The sequence below is a fragment of the Streptopelia decaocto genome, assembly GCF_964273445.1.
Source record: "Streptopelia decaocto genome assembly, chromosome: 6".
Lineage (NCBI taxonomy): Eukaryota > Metazoa > Chordata > Aves > Columbiformes > Columbidae > Streptopelia > Streptopelia decaocto.
The window spans coordinates 51,201,246-51,217,864 of record NC_138660.1 but is presented as its reverse complement, the minus strand read 5'-3'; the positions used below and the strand labels follow the sequence as shown (position 1 = coordinate 51,217,864).

The window sequence follows — 16,619 nt, the reverse complement described above, 5'->3', positions numbered from 1 at the left end:
TCTGCAAGTAAGAGCCAAGTAGAGAACGGGCAACAGGGTAATTGTAAAGAAAACAAGGATTATGACTTAAAAGGGACAGTTCATTAGCTTCATTTTCACACCCCTATCAGGAAGAACATGAATTATTTTGGAATTCATTTTTGCTTTTTCTTGTGTGTGTATGTTTTCAGCATCCTCCATGGAGGGGAGGGCAGCTTTATCTTGTAGCTAAATGTCAGTGAAAATTACCAAGTATTATCCCTCTTCTTATGACTGAGTACTTGCTAGAAATTCCTGTTACCTCCGTGTGGAGAATAGAGGAAGATGGAGTCTTCAGCAGCCAGCCCTCATCTATCCAGTGATGCTGAAGAATGCCAGGAAGTTCTGGGTCGAGTTTTGGTGGGGTGAGGTTGGAGCTGATACCATTCTGCTGCATGGCAAATATCCCTTCCAGACCTAGATTCTGATGGTCAGGCCCCAAACCAAGGAAGCAACAACATTCTCAAATATTTTAATTAATTTCTGGGAAATCTTCAGCTCTTAAGCAGCCTATGCTTACAGGTATTTGTATATATTAATAGTTGCTTTCTCCCGTATGTGTGTGAGATAGTTCTAAAAGAGAGGACGGACTTCCAGAATTATTTTATCCAAATTGTAGTGTACAAGGGGCTGTAACATGAGCAGCAGACAGAGAGGCTCTTCTAAAAATTCACTGATCCCAGTCAGCTTCTTTGTATGATTCAGAAAGGAGGTAGGATGCTGGAAAAAAAGGAGGTACCTGAAGATATAGTAGTTCTACCCTTAGTTTTTTACACCATGGATGATTGCAGGATGCTTAAAGTAATCTTTTTTTTAGATGGGGAAGTATAAGGCAAGCACAGGAGATAAGAAGAATGAAAGGTCTGGGCAAGGAACACATATAGGTTGAAGAAACTGCTTTAACACTATTGTAAATTCTTTAAGGTGAAAGCAGTAAGGACTGAAGAGGTAGATATTCCCCTGCAAGAAGAAGAGAGACGTCAGATGGAGGAGATCTTGAGACTGGAGAAGGAGATTGAGAAGCTGCAGCAACAGAAAGAGGATCACATGTCTATCATCTGTGAAAACACCAGGAATGAAATCAATCGGCAGCGAGAAGAAGAGATCCAGAGGCTGGAAAAGGAGGCATCTAGAGTTGCCCAGGAGTTCTTGGAGCTGCTGGATTTTGGCAATCTGGATGAAAGTGTGCAGAACTTAGAGCGGTCACTTTCTAGTGAGGGGACACTCAACATTGACTGCAGCCTGGTAGCACCACTGGCTGAAGAAGAAGTGGATGAGGGTTTTCATGCTGATGACGAAGGACGACCAACTTCCAGTTTGGTGGTCTTGAATCAGCACAGCACAAGAAACAGTGATAACTACTCAGAGGAGGTTGTGGACACAAGCCTTCCGCTTCTCCCAAGGGAAGTGGAAGAGGTTGTCCCTGCTTCAGGACAACCTGTGGAAAGAACCACGAGCTCCAAGGAGCAGAGAGCCACATCTGACCCAGCAGAAAGTATTTATAGCACTGTCTCAGATACGCAGAGGAGTAACAGTGGAGAGGTGGGAGAGCAGATTTACACTTCCCCCCCAGATGTGGAGTCTGACTATGACCATGAGGAGTTTGATGGCTGTGGAGATACAGGCAGTGCCTCAGCTGAGCCTCTGAATGGGGAGGAAGGTCTGAGACACTCCCATGGTACCAGCCTGGACTCCAACCGTGGCAGCCTGGACTCGGTAAGAATCCCTCCCCTCACCTTTCCAGACATTAGTGTGACCTTGTTGATATTCATAACATCCTTGCCTTCTTATTGCATGCCTGCTTGCTCTGGGTATTGTTACTAATATATAACTCTCTTATGTCGACAATCAGCTTGAAAAAAAGGGAAGAGTCATAGATAGGCTGAAGGCCAGAGGGCTTGTGACTGTCCAGTATCTACTGGTACACAAGCTAGCACATATGTACCTAGGCTGTTTTAGATCATTTCCATCACCTTATATTAACTTATCACCCTTGAGGAAAGCAGGCAACTAGTATCTTAGAGGTATATGTTGTGCCTTAAAGAGATTTCATAGAAGCAGCCTTAGCTTCCAGTGGACAATTACAAAAGGAAATGGGAAAGGCTGGGGTTTTATTTGTTTCCATCACTAAAACATCTCTTGTTGTAGTCCTGTAACTGTTCAGAGTCAAGGATTTATTTTCAGCTGCTGTGTACTAGTTAAGCTATTCTAAGGCTAGAAGGAAATTACTTTGCTGATCCTGGCTGGATCCCGGTGCACACAGCCAGGACCACTGGACCTCTTCATTCCCCCTGCAGGGACAATGACAGGGCAGGACAGCTGGGCTATGAGCCTCCAGCCTGCAGAGTCTCCGCTGAGATCCCGCACCAAGCTCTGGACATCCTGAGTGCTCTCTGGCCAGTTACTTAATAATGAAACGATAAATCCCCTCCCAGAAGAGGATGTCAGATAAGCCCACAAAAGGTTGTTAGGAGTTCAGGTGTGAAGCCAACAACCAACATAAAAATACTTCAGATAAATGGTGTCCCTGAGAACTGAGACTTGAACTACAAAATATCTTTTAGAAAGCAATTGAATTTTTTAAGGAATTCAATTTACTTCCTTTACTATTTTTTACAATGGCAGATTGTGACTCTTCTTAAAAATTTGCATGATTTTTCCTGTTTGCGTTTCCTTAATGTCAACTGTCAGCCATCAGAATTTTTTTATGATGTGATGTGCTTGAGTAAGGGTACCTTCTCTGTGGGCAGGTACTCACATATCACTGTCAGGTGATCTTCAAGTCATGAATGGTTCTGTCACAGCCTAGGCCAGTTTATACCATTCTTAAAATGTAAATAGAAGTGGAGGGTTTTATTGGGCTCCTCAGTGAGTAAGACTCATGAAAAATCCAGTTGGTATGGCTCAGGGTATGAGCCCCAGGAAGAGGTAACCAAAGCTGGGTCAAGATCCCATCAGTAACTGCTGATCCAAGCTGCTTCTTGAAACTTAATGGCAAGAGAGGAAGAATGAATGAGTGGAATAGGAATGAGACGAGAGAAGTGCAAAGGGGTCACAGAGAGAGGACAGAAGGGAAAAATGAAAAGAAGCAACATGCATTTGAGTAAGGAAAAGGTCTGAGGAGCTGCCTCCATTAGTATTAAATTAATATATCAAATCAAAGGAAGTTGTACTTAAGGTAATGATAGGGTTATTTGGAATTTTGTGCATGAAGTACTTTCTTATGGCTGAGGGCCATTATCTAGTTGGAGAACAGGGATGAGTAAATACAGTACTATTATTTCAGTAATTTAGGTATTTGTTTTTAGGGTTCAGTTATTCTGGAATGTATTTTTTTTTCCTAATCAACCCAAAGCAAGGCATTTCCTTGCTGCAGTTAGATCAGTACTTCATCTTGTCCAGCATCCTGGCCTGTCTGCCAGAAAAATCAGAAAACTTCTCCAAAAAATTCTCTCTCAATTCCATTAAATTAAATTTTAGACCTTGGGTTTTGCCTTGGAACGGGAAGGTTTGTTACTGCAGATAACTGGAATTTTCTAGCTATGTCCACTACCGAATGTCACTCTCCTTTCTGGTATGAAAATTCTTTGCTGTGGAGACTCTTGCTTTAGGCATTAAGGGGTAAGATGTCAAGCCTCTAGTTTTACTGTATTGCTTTTTTGTAAAGGGAGTTATATCTAGTTTTGCACCTTCTGAACATGTGACTTCTCTAGCCTTGGTAATTTGCTCTAGTCCTCCAGTGACTGGGAGAACCCACACAGCCTGTATTTCTTCTTCTCCTTTTAGTTTCTGGACAGTGAAGAAGAAGTGGATGTTTACATTGATACAGATGAAGAGTTTTGTAACGGACGAGTCACTATCTTCAATGGCTCAGGACCACCCTATTTTCACAGCTACCTCTACATGAAAGGTAAGTGGCTTTAGCCAAAACAATAGAATGATGGAATCCGGGAAACCCACTTTCCTCTTCTGTTTTTCTAGAATGATTGTCTTCATCTGTTCTTAGTTCTCTGTTTACTGTCTTTTTTTTTACTTCTTTTATTTTAAACACGAAAATAAAACAAGCAAATAAAAGAAAGAGCTAGGAGGCAGATGTCACAGAATTAGCCTGGATATCTTTGCCACTGAGACCTAATTGTGCCCACTTGATATGGGCTTAAATGACTCATTCTGAGCTACAAAACTGAAGAAAATACAAAAATACTTGAGTAGTGCATGTATTTCTGTAGTTTTTGGGTTTTTTTTCACTAGCTCTGTTTTTTTCTCTGTCCAAACTTAAGCATAGTCTTGTTTCTCTCCTTCAGCTCCTTTGTTTCATGTAGGTACTGAAGTGGCAACTAAGCGCCTGTGGAGCAGGATCAGAATGGAGACATGGCCCTTGTTACGTGTCTGATGAAATCTTGCTCCCTCACTTTGCAGGAGGTCTCATGAACCCATGGAGGCGGCGCTGGTGTGTTCTGAAGAACGAGGCCTTCATGTGGTTCCGCACCAAGCAAGAGGCATTGAAGTCAGGCTGGCTCTATAAAAAAGGAGGAGGCATGTCAACGCTTTCACGCCGCAACTGGAAACGCCGTTGGTTTGTGCTTCGAGAGTCCAAGCTGATGTACTTTGAGAATGATAGCGAGGAAAAGCTGAAGGGGACAATTGATATCAGAAGGGCAAAGTGAGTGAATAAATAAATCCTTTTGATCCTTAGTATTCACTCCCTAAATCAATAATGAAGTGTCTGGTGCTGCCAGTTCATCAGCCTACGTATCTCACATAGGGCTAGGAGAATCAGAAACGTAAGGAAAAGACAATTAGAGTTTCCAGTTTTACTTTGGAGGGAGTCTGGAATTACTGGATAGTTCTTTTTCAAGTCTTGCATTTCATAATCTGGCAGAAGCTCTTTCCAAGCCGTGGATGGAGCCAGACCAGGGGGGGCTAATTAAGTACATACCCCATGCATTCTCCCCTGCCCTGACTCCATCTGTTTCCTGGCTTCTCCAGACATTTCACAGAGGTGGCATGAAGCTCACAGTGGGATTTGAATTTGGCAGCATGTACTATGCCTTTTCCTGAGTCCTGAATGCTCTTCTTGCTGCCATAGCCAATTCCTCAGCTCCTGCTGTAAGAAAGGAGATACTAGTCACCTATTGACATTATGTGGACCTGTAAAGTGCCAAAAAGAGTGGCACACTCCACTTTCTAAAGAGCCCTGTATATCAACCTCCCTGTAATCCCTTCTTCCATCTAGTCTGCTGCTGTCTTGAAGAAAATCCATTTAACACCTTGCACTTTGCTTTTGCAGTAGATTAACTGTAGAAATATTTTTAATGGCACCTTTAAAGTCTTAATGTATATTGGAGGAATTTTGAATTTCTGTCAGAGTTACAAGCCATCTGAACCACTGATTTCCCTTCTTCATGGTGAGTAGTATGATGAGAAAAAAACTGGCCAGATGGAATTTATGCCTGTGAAAGGTTTTCAGTTTTGGCTCCTGTGATTTGCTGTGTTTCAGGGAGATTGTGGACATTCATGAAAAGGAGAATGCCTTTGACATTGTGACAGAAGACAGAGTTTATCACATTGTCGCAGAGTCACCAGAAGATGCCAGGTAAAAGAGGGAGTTTTGTTAGGTTCGTTCGTTCAGTGCTGGTCTGACCCAAGTACTCATGGAAGAGCCTGGGAAACATAATCACTTGCCTTTTCTGGAGAAAAGAGGGGATTCGTTCCAGAGTGTCGTTTTGTGCTTACTGGGAGGCACCATACCCACTTAGGGGTCCCCTGTTGAAGCCACTGAGATGGTGGTTCAACCTATCACTCAATCCCAGAACTGCCACCTTATGTGGCTGTGAGTATGCTGAATTCAAGGGTTACTTCAGGAGACACACAAAACCTTAATATAAACTGGAACATCTAATAGCTGATTTATTCATTAAATGGAATCTTGAATCAAACAAAAAGTCTATTCATGATGTCTGTAAATGATTGCGAGAGCAGCTGGGTTTTATCCAGGAGACAGAGAAAAGGCTGCGGCTTATCAGAGTCTGTAAGTGTCATCTGATAAAATCTTCCCAGTGCAAAGCAAACAAATGACTCATGTCCTTCCTTCTTGGCGTCCTGGCCAGGCAGTGGGAATCAGTTGTTTAAGGGCAAGTTGGACAACCTGTTCTGGCTGTGCAAGGCCAAATTAAGAGGTTACTGTCCCTGGCTCCTCATGCCTTCCCGCTATTTCCACTCTTACCAAGGCTAAAGCCCTCTCAGCCCAGCCTGTGTAACTGTTTCTCTGCTCCACTTTAATCTGATTCTGTGCAGGTATTTAGGGTTTGTTATTATTTCATTTGGGTGTCAGAGGAAAAGGGAATGTGTTTGGACACAAATTAGCAGAAATAGGCTAAAGAACAGCCACATGAACAGGAAACAGGCAAATTCAGGGGCAGTAGCTGAAGAAACAGTAACTTCTTAAACCAGAACTTCACAACTGCAATAAGCATTCCCCAAGATAACATTGCAGAATTGCTGGAACAAGGGTAAACCAAATGTGGCCTCTGTCAGTGCCGTATCAGTCTCTGTTCTGAGGGAGAAGAAAGCACCAACACTCGCTATAGCAAAGGGCGGATTAGCAGATGTCATACAGCATGCAGTTTGAGAATCCTCCATGAACTCTAGATGTTTGCTCATCTCACTGGAAGCTGCAGATAAGAATCTGCTTGTTCTGCAACAGAGACTAGCCTCCAGATATGTCTGTAACGAGAAGCCCTTTCACAGACGAATTAACTCCAAAAGAACTTACTTCAAAAAGAAAAGAAAGCATGATTAATTGACAGCCACATGACTCTTAAATTTATGAGCAGATCAGAGAGAGAGACTAGCTACGAAGTCTCCCAGGCATCTCTAGGACTCTAGTCCAGGAAGGTTCCCAGCTGACCCTGTCTTCACAACTGCTGTGTGCTCTTCTCGCTGTGCTGATGGGTGCCCCGGTAAGGCCACTGCCTGCTTACACTTCCGTCAGCAGCAAGTGGAGAACTGGATTTTGCAGGAGCAGCTGTCACTGGTTTGGAGAACATGCACAGAATAAATAAGGATAAATAAGGAGGAAGGAAGACATTAGAATCTGGTATGATCAGCCCAAGAGATATTTTGTAGCATAGTCCTCAGGAAATTGTGAATGAAGACGTTTTCCCACTGGCAGCTTTCCAGGTTCCTTGATCATATTCTAGGGCTACTTTCACTACCCAAATCTTAACTTTGAGTCTGTTTCGATTGCCAGTGGTTGGTTCAATGTCCTGAGCCGAGTACACAGCGCTACGGCGCAGCAGCTGAGGGAAATGCAAGATGAACAGGCCAACCCAAAGAACGCTGTGGTGAGTTACTGTGCACCCTGTCTGCGGGTGTGCTTACAGCCCTCTGTGTTTAACTGGTTTGTGCATGTTTTTCCAGCACGTGCAGTGCTGTAGTTCATGGGCAGTATATAAGAAAGTGAGACAATTATTATAAGGAAACAGCAAAGCTGATAGAAAAGAGGATAAGCAGTGGGGAACATGGGGGTTGTGGTGGGTGGCTCAGCTTGATCACCAATAGTTCTCTTCAGATTGCAGGGAAGAGAGGGGCTGCCTCATGCAGATAAAATGTCTCTGGATGGGATTATGGGACTAATTTGGGTCGCAGTTATTCCAAACAGAAGATATGCGGTTGTGAAGAACAATGTATTTTGCTAGCACTAGCAAAGATTATTTCAGACCTTCATAATGCTCTCTTGAAATTTGTAGCTCTTTTTCCTCTGGTCTTTGGAGCCCTTGCACATCTCCTGATATTCATGGAGGAAAGAACTCATGCCTTTCTGATAAGTTTTCAGTTCCAATGCTATTCACGAAAGAGAATATCTGTAATTTAAGATGCACACAATTCCTGTTACCTGTGTCTTTCTCACTGTACAGGGAACCCTGGATGTTGGGCTTATTGACTCTGTCTGTGCCTCAGACAATCCTGATAGGTGGGTACAACAACCTGACCGTTGCTTAGATCAGAAACTTTCTAATGTATTTTTTTCTTTAGGGTTTGCATTTGTTTAAACTCATAAGAATTTAGCTCCAAACAAATCAATATAACTGAAACCTTTAGCTTGTTTCAAGCTATGTCACTTCACAGGCATGAAGTTCACACGTATTTTCTTTGAGTGAAAGTGTCTCTCTTCCCTCTTAAAAGTGGAAACAGCATAATCGCAATATCAAGAAATTATAGTCTTAGCTATAATTGACACTGAACAAAAATGTCTAGCAAAAGCAGCACTTCCAGTTTTTCAACAGAGTAATATTGAGTTAATCTTGTAAATTTAGGGGAAAGAAACAGTATTGTGGAAGAATAATGGATGAATTTAGAAATCTGTACTCTTCTTGCAATCTTTGCAATGCAACGGAGCACAGACCTTTAGTTCACAGATTAGTCAGTTAGTTTCAGAGAAGACATTATGGGACATTTCATATCACTTTATGTTAACATTTAATTATTTCCCACAGTGTTAACAGGTTCAGCCAGGGCAAAGATTCGTACTACAGCACTGAAGTAAAATGTTAGCTATTAAGTTATTTACCTCTGTGGTCGTTTGTTTTTCTTACACAGGTTGCCAGGACTTTGGGGTTACTAGATTAGAAAATGCTTATCTGGGTAGCAAACTAAGATTTCATTGATCAACATTTTTCAGTCAGTTCTCAGCCTGGGCTCCTCATAGTTAATCTGTGTAACAGTAAAAAACTAGGCACAAATAGTAAGATAGTAATCTGAACAGTCGAAATTTCTTCATGCATCTGCTGAGGTACACGCTTCTGCAGTATTTTAAACAAATTCTGAGAAGGATGCATATTTTTCAACCAGGGTTTTTATGCAGCTTATTTCTATCTTCCATAGGTTTGTGCAATGACCAGACAGTTGCATTGTTTGCAGCTTTTACCTTTTGCTTCATTACTTGCATTCTACTTTTTATTTTTCTGTGGTGTAGAAATCTGTGTTTGCTTTCAAAGCTCTCTGAGTCTATCCTCTTGGGACTGGTCATATTTTTATTTTTTCATTTTCCTGTAAAGCGTCAATTCTGTGCAGAATTGTGAATATTCTTTTGGTAGGACACATTTGTCTGTTGCAAGAATAAGGACAAAAAATCATCTAGCAGCAACATAACAGTTTTTCCTCTGTTTTGTCAGGATCAGCTCATAATTTTTAAAACCAATCTCAAACTAATTTTAGCTGACCCTGCTGGGACCTACATTTGCTACTGCATCACTGTTTTTAATAAGTAGGAGGAGGATGGCTGAACTAGCTCAGCCCAGTGGTACTAGCACTAGCTCAGTCCAATCAGAGGGTAGAACAAAGTCCTTTGTGTATGAACTCAGGACATTTTACAGCTGGTCATTAGCTAATCAGTGTTTCCTAGCCTTTGGAAATAGCTTTTGAAAGATGTTTAATTCCATTTATCTGGTCTCTGCATTAATTAGTTTGCGGACCAATTGCACAGGAGATACTCCTAAGTGTTTTTACATTTCTTGGTAGTTTGTATTCAGAGAATCTTTCTGCATTCTTTATGGGAAGGTAGAGAACTTGGCTTTGGGTGTGCTGTTGAGATATTTGTATGGTTATGACCCATTCTAATGCTTTTATTTTCTGGCAGACCAAATTCTTTTGTGATCATCACAGCAAATCGAGTGATTCACTGCAACAGCGACACCCCTGAGGAGATGCATCACTGGATCTCCCTGCTGCAGAAACCAAAAGGCGAATCTAAGGTTGATGGCCAGGAATTCCTTGTGAGAGGTAAAAGGAAATGCATGCCGTTACAACATGTGAAACTCATCTTCCATTTATGATCTGAGGGGAGGTTTAATTGCAGTTAATCCAGTCTAAGGTTTAGCTACTCCCCAAAAACCATCATTCTCTGCCCCTCTCCACCCTCCTGTCTGCAGCTTCCCACATCATGTGTTGTGCTGGCACCGGCTCTTATCTGAAAGCTAAAGCTGGAAAAAAAATAGGTACTTCTTCATACATTTAGTTTTCTGATGTTAGTTCTGTAGCCTATTTCAACACGTGCAACAAATGCCATCAGGGAATAGGAGGGATCATGGCTGCTGTTTGGGAGCAGCTGGCTTAGACTGACTATGACATGACACTGCAGCTTTTGTTCTCAGAAAGCTCTGTTCCTTCTGACACCTGTCATGTGGAGAGGGAGGGAGAGAGATCTTTCTGGGATTGCTGCTGTCCTCCGCTAAACAAACTAACTTTGATTATGGTAGACATAGTGAGGTGGGAATAATTCCCTGAGGCTGAGCAAATTTAAGTTATGTCTGTAGTTAAAACTTAGCTGGAGATGGAGGAGCTGATGCCTGAGTAGTGTTCACACACCTATTACAAAATATCCCCCCATTTGTCTCAGATATTTTTAAATTTCCTTAGTACTTTCAGCTCATTACATGGTCTTAAATGTATGAAGACACTCCTGATCCAATCTGTGGGAAGCAAGTGCATGAGCAAATTGCCTTACATCTTCCAGAAAGTATCTGTGAGGGGAAAAACGGTCTGAGAATGGTCATGGAAAGTCAGGAGGACAGGCAGAATAAGAGTCATCAAAAAGTGGCATAAGCCTTCTATCGTAGTGTTAAACATTCAAAGGAGATTGAGTGATATAAAGCAGATTATCAAACAACAGTTTGAGTACCTTAAATTGAAAATACTTAATCGGAATGCAATGGTTCCTTATATCTCATATTGTTGATTGGTTTTACAAAGGAGCATTCATTTTTTTCTTTAACTCATGTATGCTCTGCAAATCACAGCAAGATGTCTGTGTGACAATGGTGTAGCCACAAAGACACATATTCAGGAAGGTCTGTCTCTTTATCTTTTCTTTATATGCAGTCCATGGGCTCAGTCTCACATTTTTTGGACTTTTTGCCTTGTGGGTGGACACTGCTTTTTACAGTTCTGAATAGAAAATGGTCTTTTTGACAGCTTTAGCAACGCAGACTGTCATTTTTCCTTTTACAGTATTATATTTTCTTCTTTTTTTTTTTTTTTTTTCTTTTGTGAGTAATCTAAAATGAGAGAGAAATTATTTTTTCACAACCACGAAAGGAAGAGATGTATGTAATGCTTACATATCTTTCTACCAGAAGACATGTATCACCAAACCTCTTTCATTGAGATTTGGATAGGCATTTAGCATCTCTTTGGAAGAATGAATTCTAAACTTTTTATTCAGATTTTTCTGACTTGTGAGGGAAGCATCCTGGATAGAGGATGCCCTCACAGTGATTGCAAACTAAACCACACGCCATTGATAAAAAAATATGTAGGGCTGAAGGATGGAACAGCTCTGTGAAATATTCTGGGCTAATTTCTTACAGTGACTGGACAGGATATTGCTATACCCAGTGCAGCAGAGCCTTTTGCAGAGAGAAAGAGTTCTGGTCCCAGAGTTAAGAGAGCCACCAGGCAAGAGACAGGATTGTGTGGTGGTGAAACCATTGACATGTTTGTTGTTCCTGTCCTAGGCTGGCTTCATAAAGAGGTTCAGAGCAGCAATAAGATGTCCTCTCTGAAAATGAAGAAACGCTGGTTTGTCCTGACAAACACTGCCCTCGATTACTACAAGTCATCTGAGCGCACAGCTGCCAAGCTTGGCACACTTGTGCTCAACAGCCTCTGCTCTGTAGTGCAGCCCGATGAGAGGGTCTTCAAAGACACAGGTAAGAGGAAGGAAGCGGTAATGAGCAGATGTCCCATGTGTGGAGTTGCCTGAAGAGGGGATGGGGCAGAAACGTAGTGGTGTGTCATGTTGAGAAGGTATTCTTGATGTTACCTGAGACTCTACGTCTGGCTGCAAACATCTTTCCGCAGAGAAACTGTAAGAGACTTGCAAAGGGCTAGAGAGCAGTGTGCAAGTGATGGCAAGACCCTCACACCTGGCAGAGATACACAGCACTGATGCTTTTTCACTGAGTAGTGTCACTTTATCTACGTGTTTGCCAAATAGGGCAAAAGGTATGAGTTCTTATAGTTGATGCTATAAATATCAATATATCTCCATAAATAACTGCCTCATTGTAGTGTGACCTGCATTTGTCTCTGGGGTCAATATTATTCTCTTAAATAACAGCAATTGCATACACTGTAAGTATTTTTTAGAGCTTCACTCAACTTGTTAGAAACAAAAGATGACAAGGGCCTATGTGTTCTTTCTATACAGCTTGACAATTCTGGGAAGACAGGATTTGGCACGATCCTCCATTGCTTTCCTTATGAGTTTGGGAGGGAACTCAGGGTATGAGGTGAAGAGTGAATCCCCCTGACAAAGAAGGTGAACTTTAGAACAAGACTTGAAATACCAGACATTTGAATAGTGGAGTTACTTGGGATATATTTTAAAAAGGCTGGAAGCATTTAGTAATGTGAGATGAAAGGAAATTTATTCTGTTAACTTGCAAGAAATCATCCACGTTTTTCATCTCAACAGATGTCTAGGGCTCCCTTTAGCAGCGTGAGTTGTCATTGACCTGACCTGTCTTCTCAGTTTATGTCAAACATGTTATTTTTAAAAGTCATGAGAACTGATATGGCAATCTGACCAGGTGAGTAAAGTGGTCATTTTCTGAGTATTGACTGGCACAGTATATCCCAAATGCTGTCTGTGAAAGTGAGCTGCCAGGTTGGCAGGGGAGTGTTAATGTTACACTGCAAGGTACTTGTATCTCAGAAAGGTGTCTTTGTACCAAAGCCTGGATTGGGATCTGCCTGCTGGTAAATGTTTAGGGAATGGGGGATGTTAATGCCCACCTACCCAGTTTTAACTAGACACACCATATGTTGCTGTCAAAGCAGCAAGGTTTTTCCTCAGCCAGGTGCTACAGACAAAAAAGAGAATATAACATGGAAGCAAGTTTCACCTTCCAGCTTCTTTGTTTCTCTGCAGGCTATTGGAATATCATTGTCCATGGGCGAAAGCACTCCTACAGGCTGTACACAAAGTTGCTGAATGAAGCTATGCGCTGGGCCTCTGCCATTCAAGGTGTCATTGACAGCAAAGTTCCCATAGAAACACCTACACAGCAACTCATTCGTGACATCAGGGTAGGTGCCATCATGCTAATTTACAAGTGAGCTGGGAGCAGCCAGATCACCATTGGCCTTACCCAGTCATTGCTGAGAATGTGGCAAGAAATGGGGTTGCTGTCTTGGGGGGAAACAGGGAGAGAAAAAAAAAAAGACTGTGTAATTAAATAATCAAATCTCATGCAAATTTTATTTTAAATGAGCGTGTTAACTGATTTGCAAGCCACATTTGAAGTCGAGATCCTGTGCGTGTTGGCCTTTGGTATGACCTACCAGAACTATTCTTATGTTTAATTTTCAGAAACAATGTACAGAATAATTTTTATGTGTGAATTATGCTTGGGTCATCCAGTCCCTCTAGGGACCTACAGAAACTTAGTTAAAGGCGATTGAGCTTGAACCTAAGTGTATAAGGACATCCTGGGAAAGACTATCCCTGTTCCCTGTTTGAGGATTTTTTTAATTATTTTTTTCTTTTTTTCAGGAAAACAGCACGAACTTTGAAGTAGTGGAACAGACATACAGGAGGAACCCAATCTTGCGATATACCCAGCACCCTTTGCATTCCCCATTGCTCCCACTCCCATATGGAGATGTTAGTGTCAACTGTAAGTATTTTACCCATGTAACAAAATATGTTCACATTTTGAGGATCAGTGGTGGAGCCTGAGCACCACAAAAGTGGTCTGTAAGCTCTCTCTTTGCAGCTGAAGTCCATTTAGGGCAGTGTGGCCTGCATGGTTCAGAGAGTGAGAGAGCAGTCCCTTTCTCTACATGCAATGTATTCTGTGTCCACTGCTTCATATCTTAGGAACACTGAATCTTAAAGTAAATGAGGGCAGATATTTTATCATTCATTCAGGGGATGTGCAGCCTGTCATCTCTGAGCTGCAACTGAGTTGCAGATGGCTCCAGTGCAAACCAAACAACAGGATCTCATCATGCAACTGGCAGTGCATTGGTATTCATACAGTAGCTGCTGTAAAAACAGACTAAATGAATCCTTTCTTCAGATGCTTCAGGAACATGAAAGACCTAGGTGGTTTGATAGGCCACCAGAAAACTGAAGTGATTTGCTGGTGATTCCAGACTGTTTGGCGTACTAAAACTGAAAGCTGCTGCTGAAGACCTATAGAAGAATCTCTAATGCAGAGTGACTGGGCCAAAAAGTCTTTTCAGAAATTAATTTCAATCTGGATATGCAGAGCAATGTATATGGGAAAAACAATCTGCCACATAGGCAGTGATGGGTCTGAGTGATCCAATTCTGCTCAGGAAAGTGAGCACAAATTTGCTTTATGAAAATGTCAACTCTTCTGCTGAGCACAGGAACAAAACAACTAATGAAAGGTTTTGAAAGCTTAGAAAAGGAAAAGGAATATCTTTGTGTGGCTATATTGATGTGTCATGCACCTGCGTCTTGAATATGGGATGCATTTTGGCCTTCCACATCTTAACAAAGATATGGAAGAAGTGGAAACCTACCCAGAGGTTGTCAAAGGCATAGAAAGACTTACCTACAATTAAGAGACTAAATAGACCAGACCTCTTCAGCCTCAAAAATAATTTTCAGGTCTAGATGACTGTCACAGAGAAAGTGAAGGGGCAGTAGCTGCTCGCTGTCTCTCATGATAAAAGGATCATATTAATGGCAGATTAAAAGCACAGAAAAATACTGAAATACCGAAAAATTACAGAGCAAGTACTTACACTGTGGAACTTATTGCTACAGGGCTGTGTATTTGTATTGTACAATTAATGCATGGCCACTGCAGCAGCAGTGGCTGTGTAGGAGATTTAGAAGGACTTACAGCCCCAGAGATGGGCAAAGGAAAATGAAAACCCTGCAGCAGTGTGATAGTATCACATATTTCTGAGCAACTCAAAGCAGACATTTAGGTGCTTAAAAAACATAACCAGTTTTGGTGTAGGCATTTAAAATCTAAATGATAAGTAAAAGCTGCATCTGTGGTACAGCAAGTTGCCAAAATTGTGGGTTGGCTCAGGGGTCAAAGCTAATACGGGCACAGCACAGAATTTTGGAAGTATGCAGGCCAGGTTTCAGTGGTGCCTTCCTTATCTGCAGACACTGAAGACTGAACTAGATTGCAGTGCTAGTTTCCCTTAATAACATTGCTCTGCTTTTATGCACAATATACCCAAAAATGGATTTGCAGTGGTGACAAGTTAGATGTTGGCAAATACTAATTACACCTGCATTTGCACATGTAAAGGGAAGCATTAATGAATTTTTAGTATAAACAAGTTCAGGAGATGAGCTGATCTTCTCTGATAGACCAGTACAGTTGCTTGTAGTGTTGCTGGGCCAGTAGAAAATGACAGAGATGCTCACCTCTTGTCACTTTTGTGATTGTTCCCCAGTGCAACAAGAGAAGGGTTACAGCAGCTTACAGGATGAAGCAGTGAAGATCTTTAACTCCCTTCAGGAAATCGAGACGGTGTCCGACCCCATACCTATTATCCAAGGCATTTTGCAGACCTGCCATGATTTAAAGCCCCTTCGTGACGAAGTATACTGTCAGCTCATCAAACAAACTAATCACATGCCGCATCCCAACAGCACCGGGAACCTGCACCACTGGCAGCTGATGTCATGCATGAGCTGCACCTTTCTGCCCAGTCGAGCAATCCTGCGCTACCTCAAGTTCCACCTTAGAAGGTACAAGTCCTCTGCATTTGCAGCCTCTTTCCTTTCTCTCTGCTTAGCTTCCACTACCTGTTGTAGTTACCTGTCTCGCCCTCTTCCTCTGCAAACATCTTCCCGTGGTGTTGCAGCCTCCTACCTTCATGCACTGTTCTTGCTACCAGTTGTTCTCTTGTATTCAAACTCCCCTTTTGCCACCCATCTGTTCTGTGGAAAGTCAGGCTACCCAAATGGAATACCGTGAAACTGTGTTAAAAGTGGATTTATGGCTGATGACCTACTGCTTACTAATGTCCATATAAATATTCTCACTTGCAGTGAAAGTGAGGACTGTTCTTTCATATTCATTGAAATATGTACTACCTTGCAACTGCCACAGTCAAAATGTATACTGTGGAGTAGCAGATATACTGTATAATCCAATTCACAATTTTTTAACATTCGTTTGCTTAACTAAGCACATAGTGCTTACAATTTGTACTTCTAATCTGCTTTAACATCAATTTTCATGAACCAAGTAATTTATGTTTATTCCCAATTCATGTTCAGGATCTAATGCAGCCATCCAAAGGAGTCTGCACCGGGGCTGACCTGCAGCCACGTAGTCTCACTCCATTAATTAGAAGAAAGATCAATAAAATCTATTTGACTCCTTCCAAGCTAGGAAAAAGTGAGGTGAAATTTGTGCTAGTGTACCAAATAGCTACATCCAGGGCCTGTTTCTAAAAGATGCTAAGGAATACTCTATGTTGCCATTCCATGTTTTTCTCACCAGATTCGAGGATCATGTTATACTTAGAACTGCTGGCCTTGGAGTGCAGAGAACAGTGTACAAGCATCTACTCTCTACCTTTGTGATACT

The 16,619-nt window shown here is 41.8% G+C and overlaps 1 protein-coding gene across 1 annotated transcript in view; it reads left to right on the top strand.

Moving 5' to 3' along the window:
• The window catches only part of LOC309441681 (unconventional myosin-X-like), a 92,184-nt gene that overhangs the window by 67,548 nt on the left and 8,017 nt on the right, over positions 1 to 16,619 (top strand). The window contains exons 25-35 of the mRNA XM_082056608.1: positions 943 to 1,734; positions 3,805 to 3,928; positions 4,438 to 4,681; positions 5,519 to 5,614; positions 7,271 to 7,364; positions 7,938 to 7,993; positions 9,659 to 9,801; positions 11,535 to 11,729; positions 12,953 to 13,110; positions 13,577 to 13,700; positions 15,475 to 15,772. Of these exons, the coding sequence (XP_081912734.1) occupies positions 943 to 1,734; positions 3,805 to 3,928; positions 4,438 to 4,681; positions 5,519 to 5,614; positions 7,271 to 7,364; positions 7,938 to 7,993; positions 9,659 to 9,801; positions 11,535 to 11,729; positions 12,953 to 13,110; positions 13,577 to 13,700; positions 15,475 to 15,772 (2,324 nt within the window). The remainder of the gene's footprint in view (positions 1 to 942; positions 1,735 to 3,804; positions 3,929 to 4,437; positions 4,682 to 5,518; positions 5,615 to 7,270; positions 7,365 to 7,937; positions 7,994 to 9,658; positions 9,802 to 11,534; positions 11,730 to 12,952; positions 13,111 to 13,576; positions 13,701 to 15,474; positions 15,773 to 16,619) is intronic.